General features: G+C 35.3%; 1 protein-coding gene across 5 annotated transcripts; it reads left to right on the forward strand.

The window, feature by feature from the left end:
• Positions 1-1,636: 1,636 nt before the first annotated feature.
• LOC125826904 (SUPPRESSOR OF ABI3-5) lies at positions 1,637-15,928 on the forward strand. 5 transcript variants are annotated; one of them, XM_049506253.1, is made up of 17 exons: positions 1,637-1,819; positions 3,453-3,587; positions 3,787-3,827; positions 4,063-4,272; positions 4,384-4,804; positions 4,887-4,958; positions 5,077-5,169; positions 5,250-5,329; positions 6,046-6,190; positions 8,573-8,657; positions 9,219-9,310; positions 9,394-9,462; positions 11,530-11,700; positions 12,441-12,624; positions 13,326-14,273; positions 14,571-14,752; positions 15,442-15,928. In XM_049506253.1, the coding sequence occupies exons 2-17, from the start codon at positions 3,540-3,542 to the stop codon at positions 15,619-15,621; spliced, it is 3,021 nt and encodes a 1,006-aa protein (XP_049362210.1). In that variant the 5' UTR covers positions 1,637-1,819; positions 3,453-3,539; the 3' UTR covers positions 15,622-15,928. The 5 variants fall into 5 exon arrangements, with proteins under 5 accessions (XP_049362210.1, XP_049362208.1, XP_049362209.1 ...); XM_049506254.1 differs by having other exon boundaries at positions 1,726-1,819; positions 4,087-4,272; XM_049506251.1 differs by having other exon boundaries at positions 4,063-4,804.
• The last annotated feature ends 3,219 nt before the right edge of the window (positions 15,929-19,147 follow it).

Raw genomic sequence — 19,147 nt, forward strand, 5'->3', positions numbered from 1 at the left:
GCACAAGTGCTTCTTAGGGGTTGCTAAGGTGTTGTTATTATGTTATAATGGTTATGAATGTGATTGTGGCTTGTGTTGTACATTGGATATACATGTTGGTTTCTAAACTCAATAAATGTATTCTTTTCACTAAAGTGTCTGTTTTTATCATGTTTAAGGATTTTATGCATGTTTTCATACTTAGTACATATTATGTGCTAACCCCTTTTCTCCCTTCTACTAAATAAGTGTAGGTTCCGGCTAGGTTATTACACTCTCGTTTGAAGAAGACTTGGATTTCTATCTCCAAGCAGTTGGTGAGTCCTCAAGTTCGAGGACGGGATCTCTTATTTTCTTAGTCATGTCGTATTTCGTATATTGAGACTTCTATTGATGTATAAGGGCTACGTCCCAAAACTTGTATTTTTTGGTTTACATGGTGTAAGAGATAAAAGTCTAGATTCCTATAATTTTCGTATATGAAATATGAAGTTGAACTTCGATTGTAAAAGTTTTAAATTTTTCACATTATTTCTATGTCTTATGTCATGATGATGCTATATGGCTTGTATGAGACCCCTTCAGGGTCAAGTACGCCATGTTATGGCTTGGGGATGCTCTCGGGTCATGACAAACGTGATATCATATACATATCTGATAACTATATATTCATTTTCGTTTCTTAAAGTATGTATCTATGCATACATATATTGATTGTGTCATAAATTTGATACAAGATATATGTATTTATGTACAAATACACTAGATACATCATACATACACTAGATATATCAATGACTTCTCAGAACCAAAATGTAATTATTCCTAGATACAGTTGATTCATCAATATATTTTATGTTGGATATATGAAACTGATACTATATATATTAAATGAAAATGATATACACATACACTTGATACATTAATGTATATTTGATATTGAATATACAAATACATGAAATTGTGAAGCACAAACATAGAGAAGTAGAGGGACGTGGGTATAAAAGAGGTGAGAAAGAGAATAAAACAAGTGGGATATAATATATCTAAAGGCAAATATACTGTATTTAGAGACAAATACAATATATCAAAATGAAATTCAAATAAAATACATAATTATTGAAAATATTGATGTGTTAAACAATCAACACCTATTGTAACGTGTTTTATAAAAGTTGCAAAGAATAAAGGGAAAATTACATGTATAAACAAACATATAGTAGTTAATTACTTAACATAACTATAGTTTGTCTTAATTACAATTCGTGACCTACTTTTAGCTATAATTACGCGACTCAACTTTTTAGTTTTGTATAATTCGCACATTTTAATAATTCAGAATTTGTATAACTTTTATATAATGTAATTTTTGTATAATATAATTTATATAACTATGTACACTACAGATGTTTGTAATTGTATAAATTTATTATTTTGAGTTTATACAAAAATAACTGAATTATACAAATATATCCGCGAATTATGCAAATCTGCGAATTATACAAACTCGCGAATTATACAAACGAGACATCTTAAACTGTAGCTACAGCCTGTACATATACAAACTATAGTTATGCAATATAATTAAGTTTATTATAGTGACTATTTGCGAACGTTACCGAGAATAAAAACATTTTTGTGGACTTAAATATTGGGCCTTGTGGGAGACCCGAATACACCTGCAATGCCGGACCCAATTTCACGTTAAAGCATAATTTTGTTCTTACTGTCGAGTTTCACATTTGGACCGAACAGCTTTTTCCATCGGCGGCGAAAGCTTTGCTCCATTAGCATCTCAATCTCCGGCGAATTATCGGCGATCGTATTTAAAAACTGAGTTGTAAGATCTCCTCCATCTCCCGTCCTCTCTATATTGATTCTCACCTCTATGTCTTTCCCCAAAATAAAACCCTAATCCCTCTCCTAAAAAAATGTCAATGGTAACTGTTGTGAATTGTTTTTCGATGTTTATTGTTTTTTTATTTTGATTTATCACTGTATTAATTAAGCCTCACATCCAAATTTATTGTTTTTTTGGGTGATTTTTACAAGTTAATTGTAGTTTAATGTGTTTGTTTTGAGCTTCAAAGTTAATGGAAACTAGTTTTATAGGTTTTAGTACCCTATTTTGAATTGACATAATCAACTTTTGGATTGAAAGCAACAAAGCAAAAGAAAAAAAAGCAATCTTTTTGATTACCAAGGTCATTATTCAAGGATATCTTCACCAAGGTCGAGCTCGTTGCACTGGGCTTGCCTAGTGTGGGCTACCTCTCCTATGTGGTTTGCGAGCTATTGCATAGGAGCGGGGTTTTACCCTGTGTGCACCCAAAGGGTAGCGGCTGCGGGTTTTCTTGTCATCAAAAAAATAAAATATCTTCAACATTTTTCATCTTGATTTGGTTTCAATTTTTATCAGCGTTGTTGCAATTGATATTAATTTGTAGTTTTCTGATATGGGAGATTGAAATGTTTGTATAGAGTAATGGTCCATATTCACTGGTTTGTGCCACTAAATTTGTTTGTTTCTTTTGGACCTCACCCTTTCTGCTCATTTTACTTCTTAACTCTTGTGTTCCTCTTAGCATAACCCGAGCATAGATGCGAGTTTGCACCTGTTTTATCATCTAGATTGAATGCTGAAACAACATCGAAGTTGCAAAGAAAGCGGTGTAGAATAGTGATGTGCAATCAACAATTTTAATGTTCTCTTACACTATAATAGAACTTTTATTTTTTAATATGAACAACTACCTCCATGGATCACTGCCTTGACTCTACCTTATATGCTATGGTCAGACGGGGTATATGTGGAGATGCTGACATATATACATGTTTCCATCTATATCCATGAGGACTTATAGTCAAGACGAAGCATTAGGTTATTCCTTGTCCTTCCAGCATGCTGGTGCATAAGCATGCTATTCTCATATTAGACTAAGTATGCTTTGAAGATAGAGTTACCACTTTGGGGTCTCCACATATCAATTTTTACATTAACTGCTGAGCTTATAATTGATATTGTTGGAGCACAGCAGGATCTGTATTTTGAAATATCGTATATTTTGTAGATTTTTCTAATTGACTGGTGTATAGTGGTTTGACCCATATAAATGCACATCAACAGCGACTTTTCACAGATGGGCATTACTTTCTTTGTGCTTCTGTTGCTAGTAATTTTTTGATGTGGTGGTGTCCTTTGTAGTGAAATTATCATGTGACTTTCTAATTTTGAACAACCAAAAACCATTATCTTTCTCCTAGAGATTAGTAGGCACTTCAGGTTCAGATGTTATTCAGTAACATTATATCTGATGATTCCTACATGGAGATCTTAGTTGTACATTACAATGTTTCAAGAGTTGTTCTGGGAAGATTTTGATTTTGAGGAGTCCAGTAAAGGGGAGGCCAAATCATGACGATTGTTTCCTGGTTCATGATGGCTTGACTATCTGTTTGTGCATGCATTACAGGAAAGCCTTACAGTCATCTTGCAGCTGATACTTCAAAAAAGAACATCAAGAGTTCTGCAGGAATAACACCAGTGGCTCTTGCAAGAGATGGATCCTGGTCGATATGGCCCCCATCAAGGATGGGAAAATAACAGCGTAATTGTGGTTCCTTTCTTAATCACATAATGGATGATATACAAGAAACTAGGGTCTTGTGATTGTCCAAAACTTTTTCCGGCATCTCTTAAAGAACAATGAATGAAAGCCATGGGAGAGTGAGGATGTGGAATGGTTTGCCTAAACTTCCATCCATGATTTTAACTTGCTGACACAACTTATTCTCTTGAATCCACAGGCTTTGGAGGGTTATAGAGGAGTTCACGAGCCAGATTTCCGGTGAGTGTTATCATTTTTCACCAAAAGGGTAATCAAATTGTTTGATGGTAAATTTATTTCCCTGAGATTTTAAATAATATTTTACTTGTCACCTTGATAGCATGAAAACATTTAACAGATATATTCTAAATCTATTAATGTACTCAGCTTATTATGCTGGTACTTGAAGTTTCATTTCTTCCATTATTTCTTTGCCTTTTTTCCTATTTGCCTTTGCCTCATAGTTTTCTGGCAGGGCTGGTGGTTCTTTTGATGATAGGAGGTTTCTAGACGATAGATTTTCAAGGGATGGTGTTTATCCCCGGGGTGCCTATCACCGTGATATACTGGAAGGAGAGCACTACCGTCATCCACCAGCAGCAGTTGGACACTGGCCTCAGACAAGGGGAAGAAGTTATGAAGAAGTGTACCCTGTGGAGAGGGATTCCAGGAGGCATGAGAAGCCGTACGTTGATTCATATCATGAAATTCGTGAAGCTGATAAGTATCATGAGATTAACACATCCAGAGATGGTTATCACAGTTTTGACAACTACCCTGATGCTGGATTTGACAGGCCTGCTAGGTACGGGGGACGGGAGCATGATGACCCCTATGATGATCATGACTACAAACATCGTATGGCTCACCCCAACAGAGAGGATAGCCGTGAAAGAGACTATGAGTACAGTAGATATAGTTATGACTCAGACTATGAACGAGGCAGTAGGAGAGATGGTAATTGGAGACGACGTGAATCCCACGAGCGTGAACGTGACAAAGAATCGAGTCGTGAGAGGGATCCGAGTCCATATAGAAGGCATGAGCATTCACGTTCACGTTCTCGAGGTCATGATGATCGCCTGAGGTCAAGATCTCCTCGAAGTCGAAGTCATAGTCGCAGTCACAGAGAGGACAGTTATGATGATGGCCGATACGATAGAAGTGAGAGACGAAGAGATCGTGATGATAAAAGATACCATGAAAATTATTCTGTGGTATGTTTCCTGTTTCTTATGTTGCACTTCCCATTTGCTTTTATGTTTGGAGGGGCTCATGGCTTCTGTTATTTTAATGCAGGCTCCTTCAGCGACTGTTGTTGTCAAAGGCCTTTCACAAAAAACTACTGAAGAAGATTTGTATCAAATCCTTGTACTCGCTACTACTCTCTCGTTCTCGCTCAATTTCCCACATGCTACTTGTCGCCCACCCAATTTAGCTGTATTTGTGCTCATCAAATTTGTCCCATTGCTATGTTTTTTTTCTTTAGGCTGAGTGGGGTCCCCTACGCCATGTTCGTGTGATCAAAGAACGAAATTCTGGCATTTCTCGTGGATTTGCTTTTATTGATTTCCCTTCCGTGGTATGAAAAATTAATTATATGCAAATGCTGCATTTTCCATTTTATTATAGCACATAATTGAATTTAGCCCTGTGAAATAGGATGCGGCCCAAGCAATGATGGACAAACTTGGGGATGAGGGTCTAGTTGTGGATGGGAGGAAGCTTTTTTTTGAGTATAGGTAAATATAATTTTGTTGCATTCGAGGGCACTAATTAGTTATCTTCGTTATCATCGTCAATTTATGTTTTGCGAGATTTTCTGTGATGCCAAGGTGTAATGCACCAATTGTCTACTTTCTCTTGCACATGTAGCGTCAATTGAGTCAATTTATTTATGCTTTCTTGAACCATCATTTCTTTGTTGATAGGACCACTCTATTTTACCTTTAGACTACTAGTTTTTTTTTTTTTTTTTGTGCTTTCTCACTGCATGCATCTCTGGCATTTCCTTTCATGGTATATCTGTCATAGGCCGCCCTCCATTTTGCTTTTTTTTTCCATAGAATTTTGTCTGTCTGGAGACTAGGGAAGGAAAGGGAGTAAGAGAGAACAGAAAAAATGTTTCTCTTCCTTTGTGAAAGTAAGAGAAAGTAAAGAAGAGGAAGATATATCCACTGGGCCCCGTTCAACTTCTCCTGAATTTTCTTTATACTTTTTCCCTGATCAATCAGGACTGTAATTAATATTTCTTCAACTTTTTTTTTGAAACTGGTAAATGTATTAATATTTCTTCAACTTAGCTTCCTCTGTTATTTTCTGCAATTTCTGTTTTTGTAGTAGTAGAGGTACCATGTATTGCGCCAGTTTTAAATATAATTATTGGCATTTCTGCTTAATATGAATAGATAGCACTCCAAAGTTTTAACTAACTGAACTTTTCTTTGTTGCTTGGCAGTAGCAAGCCAACTGGAGGGCCTGGTGGTCTAGACAGTGCTTCAAGATCTAACCATGGTCACCACCGGAGCATGACTGTTCCATCTGATTGGATGTGTACCATCTGTGGATGCGTGAATTTTGCACGGCGGACATCTTGCTTTCAGGTTCTTATTTGTTACCCCATATTTATAGTAATGTACCTTGCTATTTGATAATCTATGTTAATAAAAGCCCTTCATTACCTTCAAGTTCTATTTTATGAGGGGAAGAAGATAAGTTATTATTTATGAAACAAGTAAAACATTAGTTTTGTAACTTGCTACGACTTTGGTCGAATTCACAATTATCCAAACACGCACACAATTCAGCACTCAGACTCAAAGGACTCTCAAAGAGTAAATAGAATAAGTTGGTTACTTTTCATCTTTATTATTTTTCCTGTCCCCTAAATGATTGTAACTTTATAATTTTTTCACTGTATGTGGTCAATTATAGCTATTTTTTGGTAACTTAATTTGTATTAATCACCAAGCATCAACAGTACAATACCATAGTTAGGGGGTGTTTGGTTTGGCTTTTTGAAGTAGCTAAAAGCTAAAAATCAGTACTTTTTTGGCCTAAAAGTAGGTGCTTAAAAACACTTCTTATAGTAATGTACCTTGCTATTTGATAATCTATGTTAATAAAAGCCCTTCATTACCTTCAAGTTCTATTTTATGAGGGGAAGAAGATAAGTTATTATTTATGAAACAAGTAAAACATTAGTTTTGTAACTTGCTACGACTTTGGTCGAATTCACAATTATCCAAACACGCACACAATTCAGCACTCAGACTCAAAGGACTCTCAAAGAGTAAATAGAATAAGTTGGTTACTTTTCATCTTTATTATTTTTCCTGTCCCCTAAATGATTGTAACTTTATAATTTTTTCACTGTATGTGGTCAATTATAGCTATTTTTTGGTAACTTAATTTGTATTAATCACCAAGCATCAACAGTACAATACCATAGTTAGGGGGTGTTTGGTTTGGCTTTTTGAAGTAGCTAAAAGCTAAAAATCAGTACTTTTTTGGCCTAAAAGTAGGTGCTTAAAAACACTTCTTATAGTAATGTACCTTGCTATTTGATAATCTATGTTAATAAAAGCCCTTCATTACCTTCAAGTTCTATTTTATGAGGGGAAGAAGATAAGTTATTATTTATGAAACAAGTAAAACATTAGTTTTGTAACTTGCTACGACTTTGGTCGAATTCACAATTATCCAAACACGCACACAATTCAGCACTCAGACTCAAAGGACTCTCAAAGAGTAAATAGAATAAGTTGGTTACTTTTCATCTTTATTATTTTTCCTGTCCCCTAAATGATTGTAACTTTATAATTTTTTCACTGTATGTGGTCAATTATAGCTATTTTTTGGTAACTTAATTTGTATTAATCACCAAGCATCAACAGTACAATACCATAGTTAGGGGGTGTTTGGTTTGGCTTTTTGAAGTAGCTAAAAGCTAAAAATCAGTACTTTTTTGGCCTAAAAGTAGGTGCTTAAAAACACTTCTTATAGTAATGTACCTTGCTATTTGATAATCTATGTTAATAAAAGCCCTTCATTACCTTCAAGTTCTATTTTATGAGGGGAAGAAGATAAGTTATTATTTATGAAACAAGTAAAACATTAGTTTTGTAACTTGCTACGACTTTGGTCGAATTCACAATTATCCAAACACGCACACAATTCAGCACTCAGACTCAAAGGACTCTCAAAGAGTAAATAGAATAAGTTGGTTACTTTTCATCTTTATTATTTTTCCTGTCCCCTAAATGATTGTAACTTTATAATTTTTTCACTGTATGTGGTCAATTATAGCTATTTTTTGGTAACTTAATTTGTATTAATCACCAAGCATCAACAGTACAATACCATAGTTAGGGGGTGTTTGGTTTGGCTTTTTGAAGTAGCTAAAAGCTAAAAATCAGTACTTTTTTGGCCTAAAAGTAGGTGCTTAAAAACACTTCTTATCTTTCCCAAACGCCTTCAAAAAATAAAAAAGAGCTTAAAAGCTACTTAAAATAAGCCAATAACACCCTCTTAGTGCAACATCAATTATAGTTATGTTTTTAAGAAACAGGATTTACACTTCGTTGGCAAAAATTGTTGCATCACTGCCCCTGTCCGTTTGTGTTTATACATAATTCATGAAGATGTCCATTTATGTTATTTTTTATTTTATCGACTCAAGATGGACTACATTTGTTAGTAATATGGTCTAATTAACAGATGCAAATTTATCTTGTATGCATAGCTTGTAGAGAGAGAGTTGGAGTTAAGAATGCTGTAATTTGTGTTCAAAATAATAACAGCCTTCTTTGGTAGTTTTGTTCTTGTTTTATTTACACCAATCAGACAGTTTTTTATCTGCAGTCTGAGGAATATCCTGTCTGGGTTGTTTGTAGATACATAAAATAGTTCTAATGCACACAAATTTCTCTGTGACTTGATCTTGTGATTGCCACGAGTGATCTTTTTTCTCCTCTTTGGAACAGTGTAATGAGCCACGAACAGATGATGCTCCTCCAGCAGATATGGCATCATCCAACTCTAGCTCTCTAGGGAGGAGAGGCGAAGCAGGTAACTTATATATGCTATGTTAGCTTTTATCTAGGGTCTATTTGGAACATCCAAGTATGGAATAGATTGGATCTGACTTGGTTTAAGTAATTTATATCCAGCATAAACTAATCTGCTTTTGGTCCTTTTTCTTAAAATGTAAGTCACATAGGATTTCGACTAATCTTGGTTTGGCATGTTACTAGTTATTTGGATTTTATATTATTACCACCTTTATACCTGTTGCTCTTCTCATTTCTCTTTCCTCTGTATTTTTTTTCCATTCCAAAAAAAATATATGTAGGGAAGAGAAATATGTTATTACATTTGGGTAAGGAGAACCAAAAATATGATTTCAGCACTACAAAATTTTAGGCCTTTTTCTTTGGACCAAATCCGACTTATGGCCATTGTGGGATAATCTTGATTCCAAAAATAACGATCAGGTTCTTGCCAAACTAGGATTTTAAAATAAAACTGGAGTTGCTTTTCCCTCTTAATTCAGATCAAGGGAGTCCCAATTCCCCAAATGGGGAGCTTAATTAGCACATTTGGAGTGATTATAATTTGATACATTGTCAGGTCCCACACATGTCTTGGTTGTCCGTGGATTAGATGAAAATGCGGACGAGGAGATGCTTCGTTATGAATTTTCCAAACATGCTCCTATTAAGGTGAATTTTTTTCCTGCCATCTTTGCTGTTCAGGTGTGTTCCTGGCTCCTTATTGAGCTATCTAACAACTTTAATATGTGCAGGATCTTCGTCTTGTCAGAGACAAGTTCACTCATGTCTCAAGGGGATTTGCTTTTGTGCACTTCTATTCGGTGCGTGTAGTTTTGGTTGTTATTGAAGAAATTAAATATTCATCTATGGAACATAATATCACTAGGAGTAGGCATTCTTCTTTTTGGTCGCCATGGGAAAGTTTATATGAATATCTATTTTGAGAAGTTCGTGTAAAGTACTTTTTGTGTAGATCATTTTGGTGATTAGGAAGATAAATGCCAATTTTTTTGGGAGAAGACAAATTACCGCCTAAACTTGTTATGTTACTTGTCCCGGAAAATAACTTGCACACCTTAAAGCAATACTAAGACCCCAATAAAATGACTCAACTAGATTCAGTCCGGGCTGGGCTTTGTGAACTTACATGCACGGACACACGTCACTTGTATTTTTATTTTTTTTAGTTTTCTCCTTTTTCTTATAACCCCTCCTTCCCCTGCGTCTCTGTCATGTCTTCATTTATACAAATGCCACATCACTCATCCAAGCTTCCTTTTTTCCCCTGTTCTGTCTATTTTCCATCTAAACAAACCCAAACCCATCCACCTACCACCGTTACTTCCTTTTTTCTCTGTCACCTTTTCACTGTGGTGACCTTTCCTCCTTTAAGAGCTTCCGTATGTGCCTCATATATCCTCCATTGAATACACTGGGTAAAATGATCCATACTCTTTTTTCCCCTCCCTTGCTAAGGCTAAGGTGGTGTCAACCAAAGGGGCATTTCTTTTTTCTAAATATGCTGGGAAAATGCAGTTTATTTTAAGAGGAAGTTGGGTGTGTGATGACCACAAAAAGAGTTCTGAAATGCTTAAGCGAACAGCAAACACAAAAATGATGGAAAATCCAGTCATGCCACCGTCGATATCTGCCGCTCCTCTGATGGTGATAATCTTTCATAGGCGAGATTGACAGCACATTTAATGCTGTAGGAAATTGCGCATAATCTGATTCTGATGAATGACACTCTCATCAGTAGTGTTTTGTAATGAAGTATCATGGTGGACAAAAGTGTATGCTTCTGATGAGAAAATAACAGTGCAAAGCGTAAGCAAGACCATGGGAAACTCTATCTTGATCTTTAGTTATAGAGGGTAAGCAAAACATGGCAAGAGAGAAGAGAGAAGCAGCCACTTGTACTTTTATTTTGTTTCTTTTTTTCAGTGTTCCTAAGATGCTAATGGACTTTTTATGTTAAGACTTTCGAAAAGTCTTGAGTACAATTTATGTAGTGAAACTAGGAAGAATTGGCGGTTGCTTGGACTGGCATTTTTGTGGAAAAATAGGAGCTAATTGATGGATATGTTGAACAGGTGGTTGGTGTGAGAGAATAGTGTGATTGGGTGTAAAAGAAAGAACAGTAAAATACATAAAAGCACTTAATGTTTCCACGTGCAAGTAAGGAAAAAGAAAAATACGCATTGGCCGAAAAAAGTTCTTCTAACCTGTCTTAAATGTTCTTCACGCATCTATAAAAGGAGGTGACAACTTAGGGGGTGGTTGTAGTATCACTTTGAACAAGAGGAGCAAGGGGAACAAAGTTTAGGTGTGAATCTTGGGCTAAGTTTAGGGAGTTATTACGTATTTTCCCAATTTTTTCCGTATTTTTTATGTGCAAGGTTTTCATTCACAAAAGGGAACAACCTACTAGGTTGTTTCATGTTTCTCATCATGTTGTATTTTGTGATTGTCATGTATAATGTTTTGCTATTTTGTGCATTGCTTAGAGGCTTGCGGTATTAGGATATTTAGAGCCCGTTTGGATTGGCTTAAAAAAGTAGCTTTTAAGTCAAAAATAAAAAGTCATTTCAGACTTTTAAGTTTAAAAAAAAATGTAGGGGGAGACCTACTTTTGGTTTCTGACTTATTTTAAGTCATTTTTTATCTTGCCAAACACTTCGTAACTTATTTTAAGTTATTTTTTATATTTGCCGAACACTTCCAAAACTGACTTAAAAGTAGGTCTGACCAACTTTTAAGCCAATCCAAACGGGCTCTTAGTCTTTCTTTGTTAATGAGTAAATTTGATGAAGTGGGTACTAGGAACTTTACTCCTTTGCTGGGGTAAAAAATGTTTATCTTAATTGTGCTATTTTCATGTGATTCAGGTGGAGGAAGCTACTAAAGCTCTTGAAGCAACAAATGGGACAACTTTAGAGAAGAATGGGCAGCTTCTTAGAGTTGCGTATGCAAAAAGTATCCTAGGACCAGGATCTGGTGCTTCTCAGGCTAGCAGCCTTGCTGCTGCTGCTATTGAAGCAGCAACTTTTTCTCAACAGGTTTCTTCCCCTTCAACTTGGCTATAGCTTTTTTCTTTGTAATAATCTTGAGAGCAGGTTCCCATAGATACCTTTGTAGGATGGAGATAATATGTTTCTTTATAATGGTTAGATGGAGATAATCTTGATCAAGTAATTTGTGTTTGAAGGGGTGAATGCATTTCATATATACTTGTTTCGTAGCGCAAGCTGATTAAATCACATCTAATGCGACTGATCAGAGTGTATCATTCAAATAAATTAAGATATCCCACCATTTCCCAAATTTATAAGTGTCGTTCATCCATTGCTCAAATGCATTGTATTCGTGTTTTTGGTACTTTCTCCATATCAGTAAATTTGCTGTGCTTCTACTTAATTTCGTCCAGTAAGACAATGGGCTGTGCTTACTCCTTGGTGTGGCTGGGTGGGATATATTTTGGAACATATGGAAGTAAAAGCTGCCTACTCTTGTTTTATCCTTATATTCAACGGTTCCTGTTTTTAGTTTGTTCTCTTCAGCAGCAAGGTGGGGGTGAGACAGGGAACTGTTGCTACAAAGAAAGAGCTTTGAGTGTCCTAGGCGTTGTGTAGTATGCAGCTTGTGTTTACATTGGTTGGATGTAGACAGCTGGTCATCTTTTAATATTGGACTGTAAAATGTTGATGCTTTAATTGATGCATGTGGCACATTTATAATTGTCTGAGACATGAAGGTCAAGTGACATGTATGTCTAATTATTCCTCCTCCATGCTTTTAGTATGATGCTGTTGGATGGGCACCAAAAGAGTATAATCCTGATGATAAACTGTCCACTGGTGGACAAGAGCACAGTGGAGAAGTTGCTGGTCAAAATTCTGCTCCACAATCAGGATTTGTCTGGGATGAAGCATCTGGCTATTATTATGATGCGACTTCTGGTTTCTATTATGATGGAAATACAGGTTTATTTTCATTTTATGCTAAAGCATCATCCACTTTGTATTGTATGTAGACCGGGTTTGGTTAAGCAAACTTCATTAGCTTATGATATTTAACTAAAATGAAATGGTAGACACTTGGTCAGCTCACTTTTTGTGCCTTTTGGGTGCCATGGGCTTCTATCACAGTCTTAAGTGATATTTCACAGGTCCATTTAGTAGATAAATTGCAGATCTTGATGTCCATCAAGTCGACTCCTGAGAATGTAAAAAGTTTTGGTTTTCACGCACCTAAATTCAACTAATTTTTAGAGTAAAATTCGTCCTCCCTCAATTTCAACTTTCAAGTACTCTTTTTCAACTAACACTTTTTTTTTTTTTACCTTTAACCAAATATTGTTGAAACACCTTGTTTTTTGAGGGTGTGCTAGGTTTGATTCTTTCAAAAGGATTGTGTTCCATTGGGTAGTCTTGTTGAGCCGATTTTTATGTGATGTATTGCTGCAATTATATTAATAATATTCAGAGCTATCTTTCTATTTCTGCTTCATCTTTCATTGATTCTCGCTATTCTCAAGTTAGAATATGTCTTGGGGGCTGAATTATGTATTAAGATAAACCCTTGTACGTCCAACATTACCAGTTTCAAAAAAAAGATAAACCCTCGTACGTAGTTACAGGAGTAGGTAAAAGATGACACTATCACAATTACTGTTGTTATGCAGGGTTGTATTATGACGGTAACAATGGAATCTGGTATACTTATGATCAGAAGACTCAGCAATATTTACCCTGCACAAATCAGAATGAAAACAAACCAGCAGCAGGACAAACTGAAACTGCCAAGTCATCTGATGGCTCAAACACTAAGAAAGTCGTTATATCTGCACCAGCTTCTACAATAGCTGGTGAGAAGGCTGCCTCACTGCCAGATGCTATTCAGGCTGCTGCCTCTGCAGCAATAGCTGCTGAAAAGAAAGAGAAGGAGAAGGCAAAAGAGATAAAACTTGCATCAAAAAGCAGCATCCTTGCGAATAAGAAGAAAATGAGTAATGTATTGTCAATGTGGAAGCAAAGAAGTCATGAAGGTCAATCCCCCCGTGTGGCTCTTGAAGACAGCCAGACAGTGGGTGAAGACAGATCTAACTCAGCAGGTCCAGCTGTAAAGACTAAGTTAAAAGCTGAGCCTTTGACAGCTAGAGAGAATCCTACCGCCAGCTCAGTACTTGTAGGAAGCTCAACTTTTCAATCTGTGAGTTCCGAGACTCAGGATAGGCCTAGGTCTCATACTAACAGCTCTGGGGGTACACTGAAGGGCGTCATAAGAGGTTCTGGTTTAGGAGTGGTGAAATCGGATACTCTATATACAGGATCATCTGGAAGTGCATCCACGTCACACACCATGCCACCAACCTCAGGTCCATCTTCATTAGTAAATGCAGATGCCTCTGCAGCACCCTTTAGGACAGATGCATCGGCATTGGGTTCTTATACACCCCCAGTACCAGCTGGTAGTAAAAGAAGGTTCTCAGAGATGCCATCACTGCCTCCTCCATCTATTAAGGAACAGTCTCAGGCTACAACTGCATACCGAGACCGTGCTGCTGAGCGGAGGAGCTTATATGGTTCATCTTCAGCTTTTGGAGATGATGCATCAGAACATGGAGATTCAAGTAAGATTTTATAGAACATTTTGAGCTAAAGCCACTTGTTTTGAAGTCTTCTCAGCTTTGTATCTCTTCTCTCTCCCTCTCTTCTCCTGGTTTTGAATGCATTATGGGTTTTGTAAGTGTGTATCTTTGTTGCTATTATAGGATGTAATTCCGTAGTCGAAAACTTTTCCGTAGACCAAGACCTTGCTTAGTTGGAAAACTTCAAAAAATGAAGATTCCAATGGTGGTTGCTAGATTTGTTTGGATTTGTATTAACTTGTTAGAAAATTTGTTTTCTATTATTGCTTGGGCTTCAAGATCGGGACTCAACATTCAGAAGAGGTGTTTTTGATCCAACTCCTTTCCCCCCTGGTGTTGGAGGTGGACGTAGTGCAGAAGCGAATAGTCAGAGCTTTGAGGTTATCACGGCTGACCGGGCTATAGACGAGAGTAATGTGGGAAATCGTATGCTTCGCAACATGGGATGGCAAGAGGGCTTGGTATCATTTCTTACCCTAAAACTCTCAAAGACTTCATTTCTATATTATTATCACGGGACAATGTTGTCAATAAGCTTTTATAATCACAATAACAATAGCTACAGCTATATCCCAATCAAGTTTAGTCTGCTTGGCTTTATGGATCCAGAATGTCATGTTGCTCCATTTAAGATCATCTCACTCCAATATTATGTAATATATAATTTACAAATACAACAAAAGACACCAGAAGTTCTCTACGAGCCTATATATCTCTTACAAGGCCAAGATTATCCTAGAATACATGCTAACATGTCTAAGAGCCTATAGTAAACATGCTAACATATCTAAAACTTAAGCTAATTCTAATTTATTTTTTTAAAAAAAATAATCTAAAACGTGGCCCAACAAACATATAGATATATTTCTTCCCTTGTGCCCTATATAGATCCCAACTAATAAGCTTATATTGGTTTTACTGACTTTTAAAAAAGGTTATATTGAATGCATCAGTCTGATCCTGCTGAATTTTGTTTATCATGGTTTACAACGTTTATTTCTCAAAAAGATGGGGGGACATTTTGGTTGTCCTTGTATAAGTTCGTGATTCCCAGGCTGTAAAGTGGCAATTTGGAATTCTTTCTCGTAACGTGAAGCCTGACTGTATTTTGGGGTTTTCTTTTTGGTGTCTTTTATTGTTATGAATTCAGGGATTGGGGAAGGATGGAAGTGGTATGGTAGAGCCAGTCCAAGCTCAAAGCACTGGACATAGAGCCGGACTGGGAAGTCAGTCCAAGAAGGTGGACCCAACCCTTGAAGCACAGTCCGGTGACAGTTACAAGACTCTCATTCAAAAAAAGGCTATTGCTAGATTCAGAGAGATGTCATAAATGGAGAAGAAATGTATAACAACCATGCCAGGATTGGGACTGGAGATGGCGGTTAGAAATGTTTCCGTCTAGGGTAGTTAGGTGTTTTGTTGATTTCTTTTTTAGTTTCCCATTGTGCCGTTGGATTCAAAAACTATTCGAAAATGTGATGGATGAGACTTCATACTTCTTTCTGCACTTGACCTGCATCTGACGAATGTTTAGGAGTCTGGATGTCTCGCTTGTGTACCTGTTTTGCAATGTAAAAAAGTTATCTTCATTGTGACTGTTGTTATAAGCTATTCTGGTTTGTTGAATATCGATATTTTAAAAGTAATCCTGCTTCGATTGCCTGGCCGTTGTTAAATAATCTCATCTGTCTGGTTCCATAAAGTAGAACATTGGGTGATTTTTCAAGGCCTCGTCACAGAACTCAAGCGTGATTTTTCAATTTTTAGCAGATGCTATTGTAGTTTTTGTGGAGGCCAAATATGTTGATGGTACCTTAAAGTTATATCAATAATTAGTAATTAGTAATTAGTAATTAGTATTCAGATAAGTTATCTCTACTGAAAATGATTTAGTTAAAAATATTCTTGAGTTCCCTTCCTCAGACTCTGTGCATAGAGGGAACTTTAGTCTGCCGAATTGTTCTCTCATTAATGAGGTTCCTCACGACTTAAGAGATGGCATAAATTTCTAAAAATTCTTTATCATTTGAATTAATTACAAAAATCTCCTTTTTCCTTCTCTTTCTTTAAGGGCCCGTTTGGCCATGCGATATGATATCATGATATGAAATTGAAGGTTTGTTTGGACATGCGATATGGAAATTTTGTGTTGAATATTTTCTCCTAAACATAAAAATCTCATAAGTTGTAAAATTATTAAAATAGCCCCAATTGTTTATTCAATCTTATCAAACAAACAAAAAATTATAAAATCACATAATAAATTATTACAAAGTTATTTGTTCTCCACTTAAGTAATTGTTTCATCTAACTTTAATTTAATAAAAAAAAATGAACATAAATTGTAGTGTACTAGTCTTTAATATAATCCTCCCACATAGTACGGACAATTTCCTCACGTTGAACTTGCATTTCTCGATCATGTGATCGAGAAGACGAACCAACATTGGTACTTTGAGCCATTTGTTGGTCAATATCCTCCGCAACTATATCTTCATGTTCATAGACCATAAATATTTCATCACTACTTTGGTATTCTCGCAAATAATTATGTAACACTGCACAAGCTATGACAATTTTCACTTGTGTATCAATATCATAATGGTTCATGCCTTGTTTCAGTATTCTAAATCTATTTTTCCAAGCTTCAAAAGTCCGTTCAATCACATTGCGCAGAGATGAATGTCTATAATTAAATAGTTCTTTGGCATTTTGAGGCTCTCTCACTTCCTCGGTAATCTTGCAAATGATAGCATAGTCCTTTGTATGGAGCTAAAAATCCTTTTGTGTTTCGGAAACCAACATCAACAACACAATATTTATCTACCAAAAAAACATTTTATAAAGAATTACTAAAAGCATATGTGACGTAAATGAGACAGCTTTGTGTAAATAAATAATATTTATTCTAAGGATGTAATTTAAAGTTACCATGTAGCGGAAATGGAAATTGTGACGTTGGTTCAACAAGTGCATTCTCAAGTACTTTACTATCATGTGCAGTACCTTTCCAACCAGCAGCAACAAAGGTAAATCACATAACAAAATCACAAGCACATAAGACATTTTGTGATGTTCTTCCTTTGCGATTACGATATGCTTGTTGCACCGCTTTAGGAACCTCCCCTTCTATATATGTTCCATCAATCGCACCAACAGAATCCTACCAAATAAAAAATACATCAATATTAGTTAGTGAACATAAAATAAATTGGAAGCATTATAGAATGCACTTCATAAAAATAATGTTTGTAAGAGTAATAAAAATAGTGCTTCCAAGACAATGCAAAGTCATAAAATAAATATTATCTCTTTAAACAAAGTTGATAGGAAATATGTAATTAAATACTAATAACTTACACATAAAATATAAATGCTCACTTATTAAGGCCATAAAATAAATTTATTAATGTGATTGGAATTCTACCTTAAACCAAGGCCAAAATTGAGTATTATGTCGAATTTTGGAATGTACACCAGTCATATTTTTTGGTTGTATAAATGTTGGCGTCATCTTGCTAATTGCCTCGGTAACTATTTTAACATAGCGGTTAATTGTTTCAAGTGAATGTTGAAAAGTTTCACAATCGTGAGGTGTGAGTTAAAGTGACTATATGTTGGTGAGAATAATAAATTTTATGTCGGTGAGAATAATAAATTTTTAAAAGTAATGATGTGATTATAAATTTATTTACATATGAAAAAATGGTTAGTAGATATAAATGTGGGGTTGTTTTAACAAAATATAAACTCATGGATCAATTATTGTATTAAAATATCTCAGATCATGATATGGAATCACCATATAATTCCATATCATGGTTTTTGGAGAATATGGTATCACCTTTCATGATATTCCAAACAAAATATAAACTCATGGATCAATTATTGTATTAAAATATCTCAAATCATGATATGGAATCACCATATAATTCCATATCATGGTTTTTGGAGAATATGGTATCACCTTTCATGATATGGAATCAACGTAAAATCGCATGTCCAAACGCTGATTCCATATCACGATACCATATCGTGATATGGTATCACATGGCCAAACGCCTACTTAATATCCAGATACATCATTCCACTTCCATGACAATTTTGTTTGTGTATAGTGTATTTGATACAAATGTTATTGTTGATACATAATTCTGATTATTTCAAACCTAAATCAGTATGAATCTGGTTTATAGTTATGTACCACTTATGTATCATTTGCTATGTCTCGGACAAAAGAGTAATGTATTCGCGAGTTTTAAAATTTTTGGGATTATTATAATTTGAGAAACTTTTCAAATATGATATTATTGCTCTCTCTCCCATTTTATGTGAGGTAGTTTGACTCACGGTGTTTAAGAAAGAAAGGAAAACTTTTAAAACTTGTGGTCCAAAATGAATGATAGAAATTTGTGTGACTATAAATCATTTTATTAAGTATTGACATTTTAAATTTAAATTGTTACTTAATATATAAATGTATCATTCTTTTTTAGACAAACTAAAAAATAAAATAAGTCACATAAATTGAGACAAAGAGAGTATAATTTAAGAACCTTTTGAAATAGGATATAATTAGCGCCTGAATTATTGAAGTTAGGTGTACTTTTCTATATATTAGAAAGGACAGTTTCAACATGTTAGTTTTTTGGCATTAAATTAAAGTTTGGAGATATTAAAGTCTTTAAAATAAATTGCAAGATAAGCTTGCTTTAAAATGTTGTAACTTTTGCATTGTTATTTGAACCTAAGTAAGAACTCTTAAAAAGATCCTCCTTTTTCTATTTAATTACAAACTATGCCCTGCCAATGGTGAATATGATGGGTCGCACTTTTTATTTGCCATAGATGTTAGT

This window comes from Solanum verrucosum, unplaced genomic scaffold (genome assembly GCF_900185275.1).
Source record: "Solanum verrucosum unplaced genomic scaffold, falcon-dt-bn FXZP01000060.1, whole genome shotgun sequence".
Taxonomy (NCBI): Eukaryota; Viridiplantae; Streptophyta; class Magnoliopsida; order Solanales; family Solanaceae; genus Solanum; species Solanum verrucosum.

Bases quoted from the DNA above. Each gene is read 5' to 3' on its own strand.
- LOC125826904 (XM_049506251.1), top strand. From the start codon at position 3,540: ATGGATCCTGGTCGATATGGCCCCCATCAAGGATGGGAAAATAACAGC. The intron at 5,170-5,249 runs GTATGAAAAATT...CCTGTGAAATAG, and splicing joins TTATTGATTTCCCTTCCGTG to GATGCGGCCCAAGCAATGAT. The intron at 11,701-12,440 runs GTTTCTTCCCCT...CCATGCTTTTAG, and splicing joins CAGCAACTTTTTCTCAACAG to TATGATGCTGTTGGATGGGC.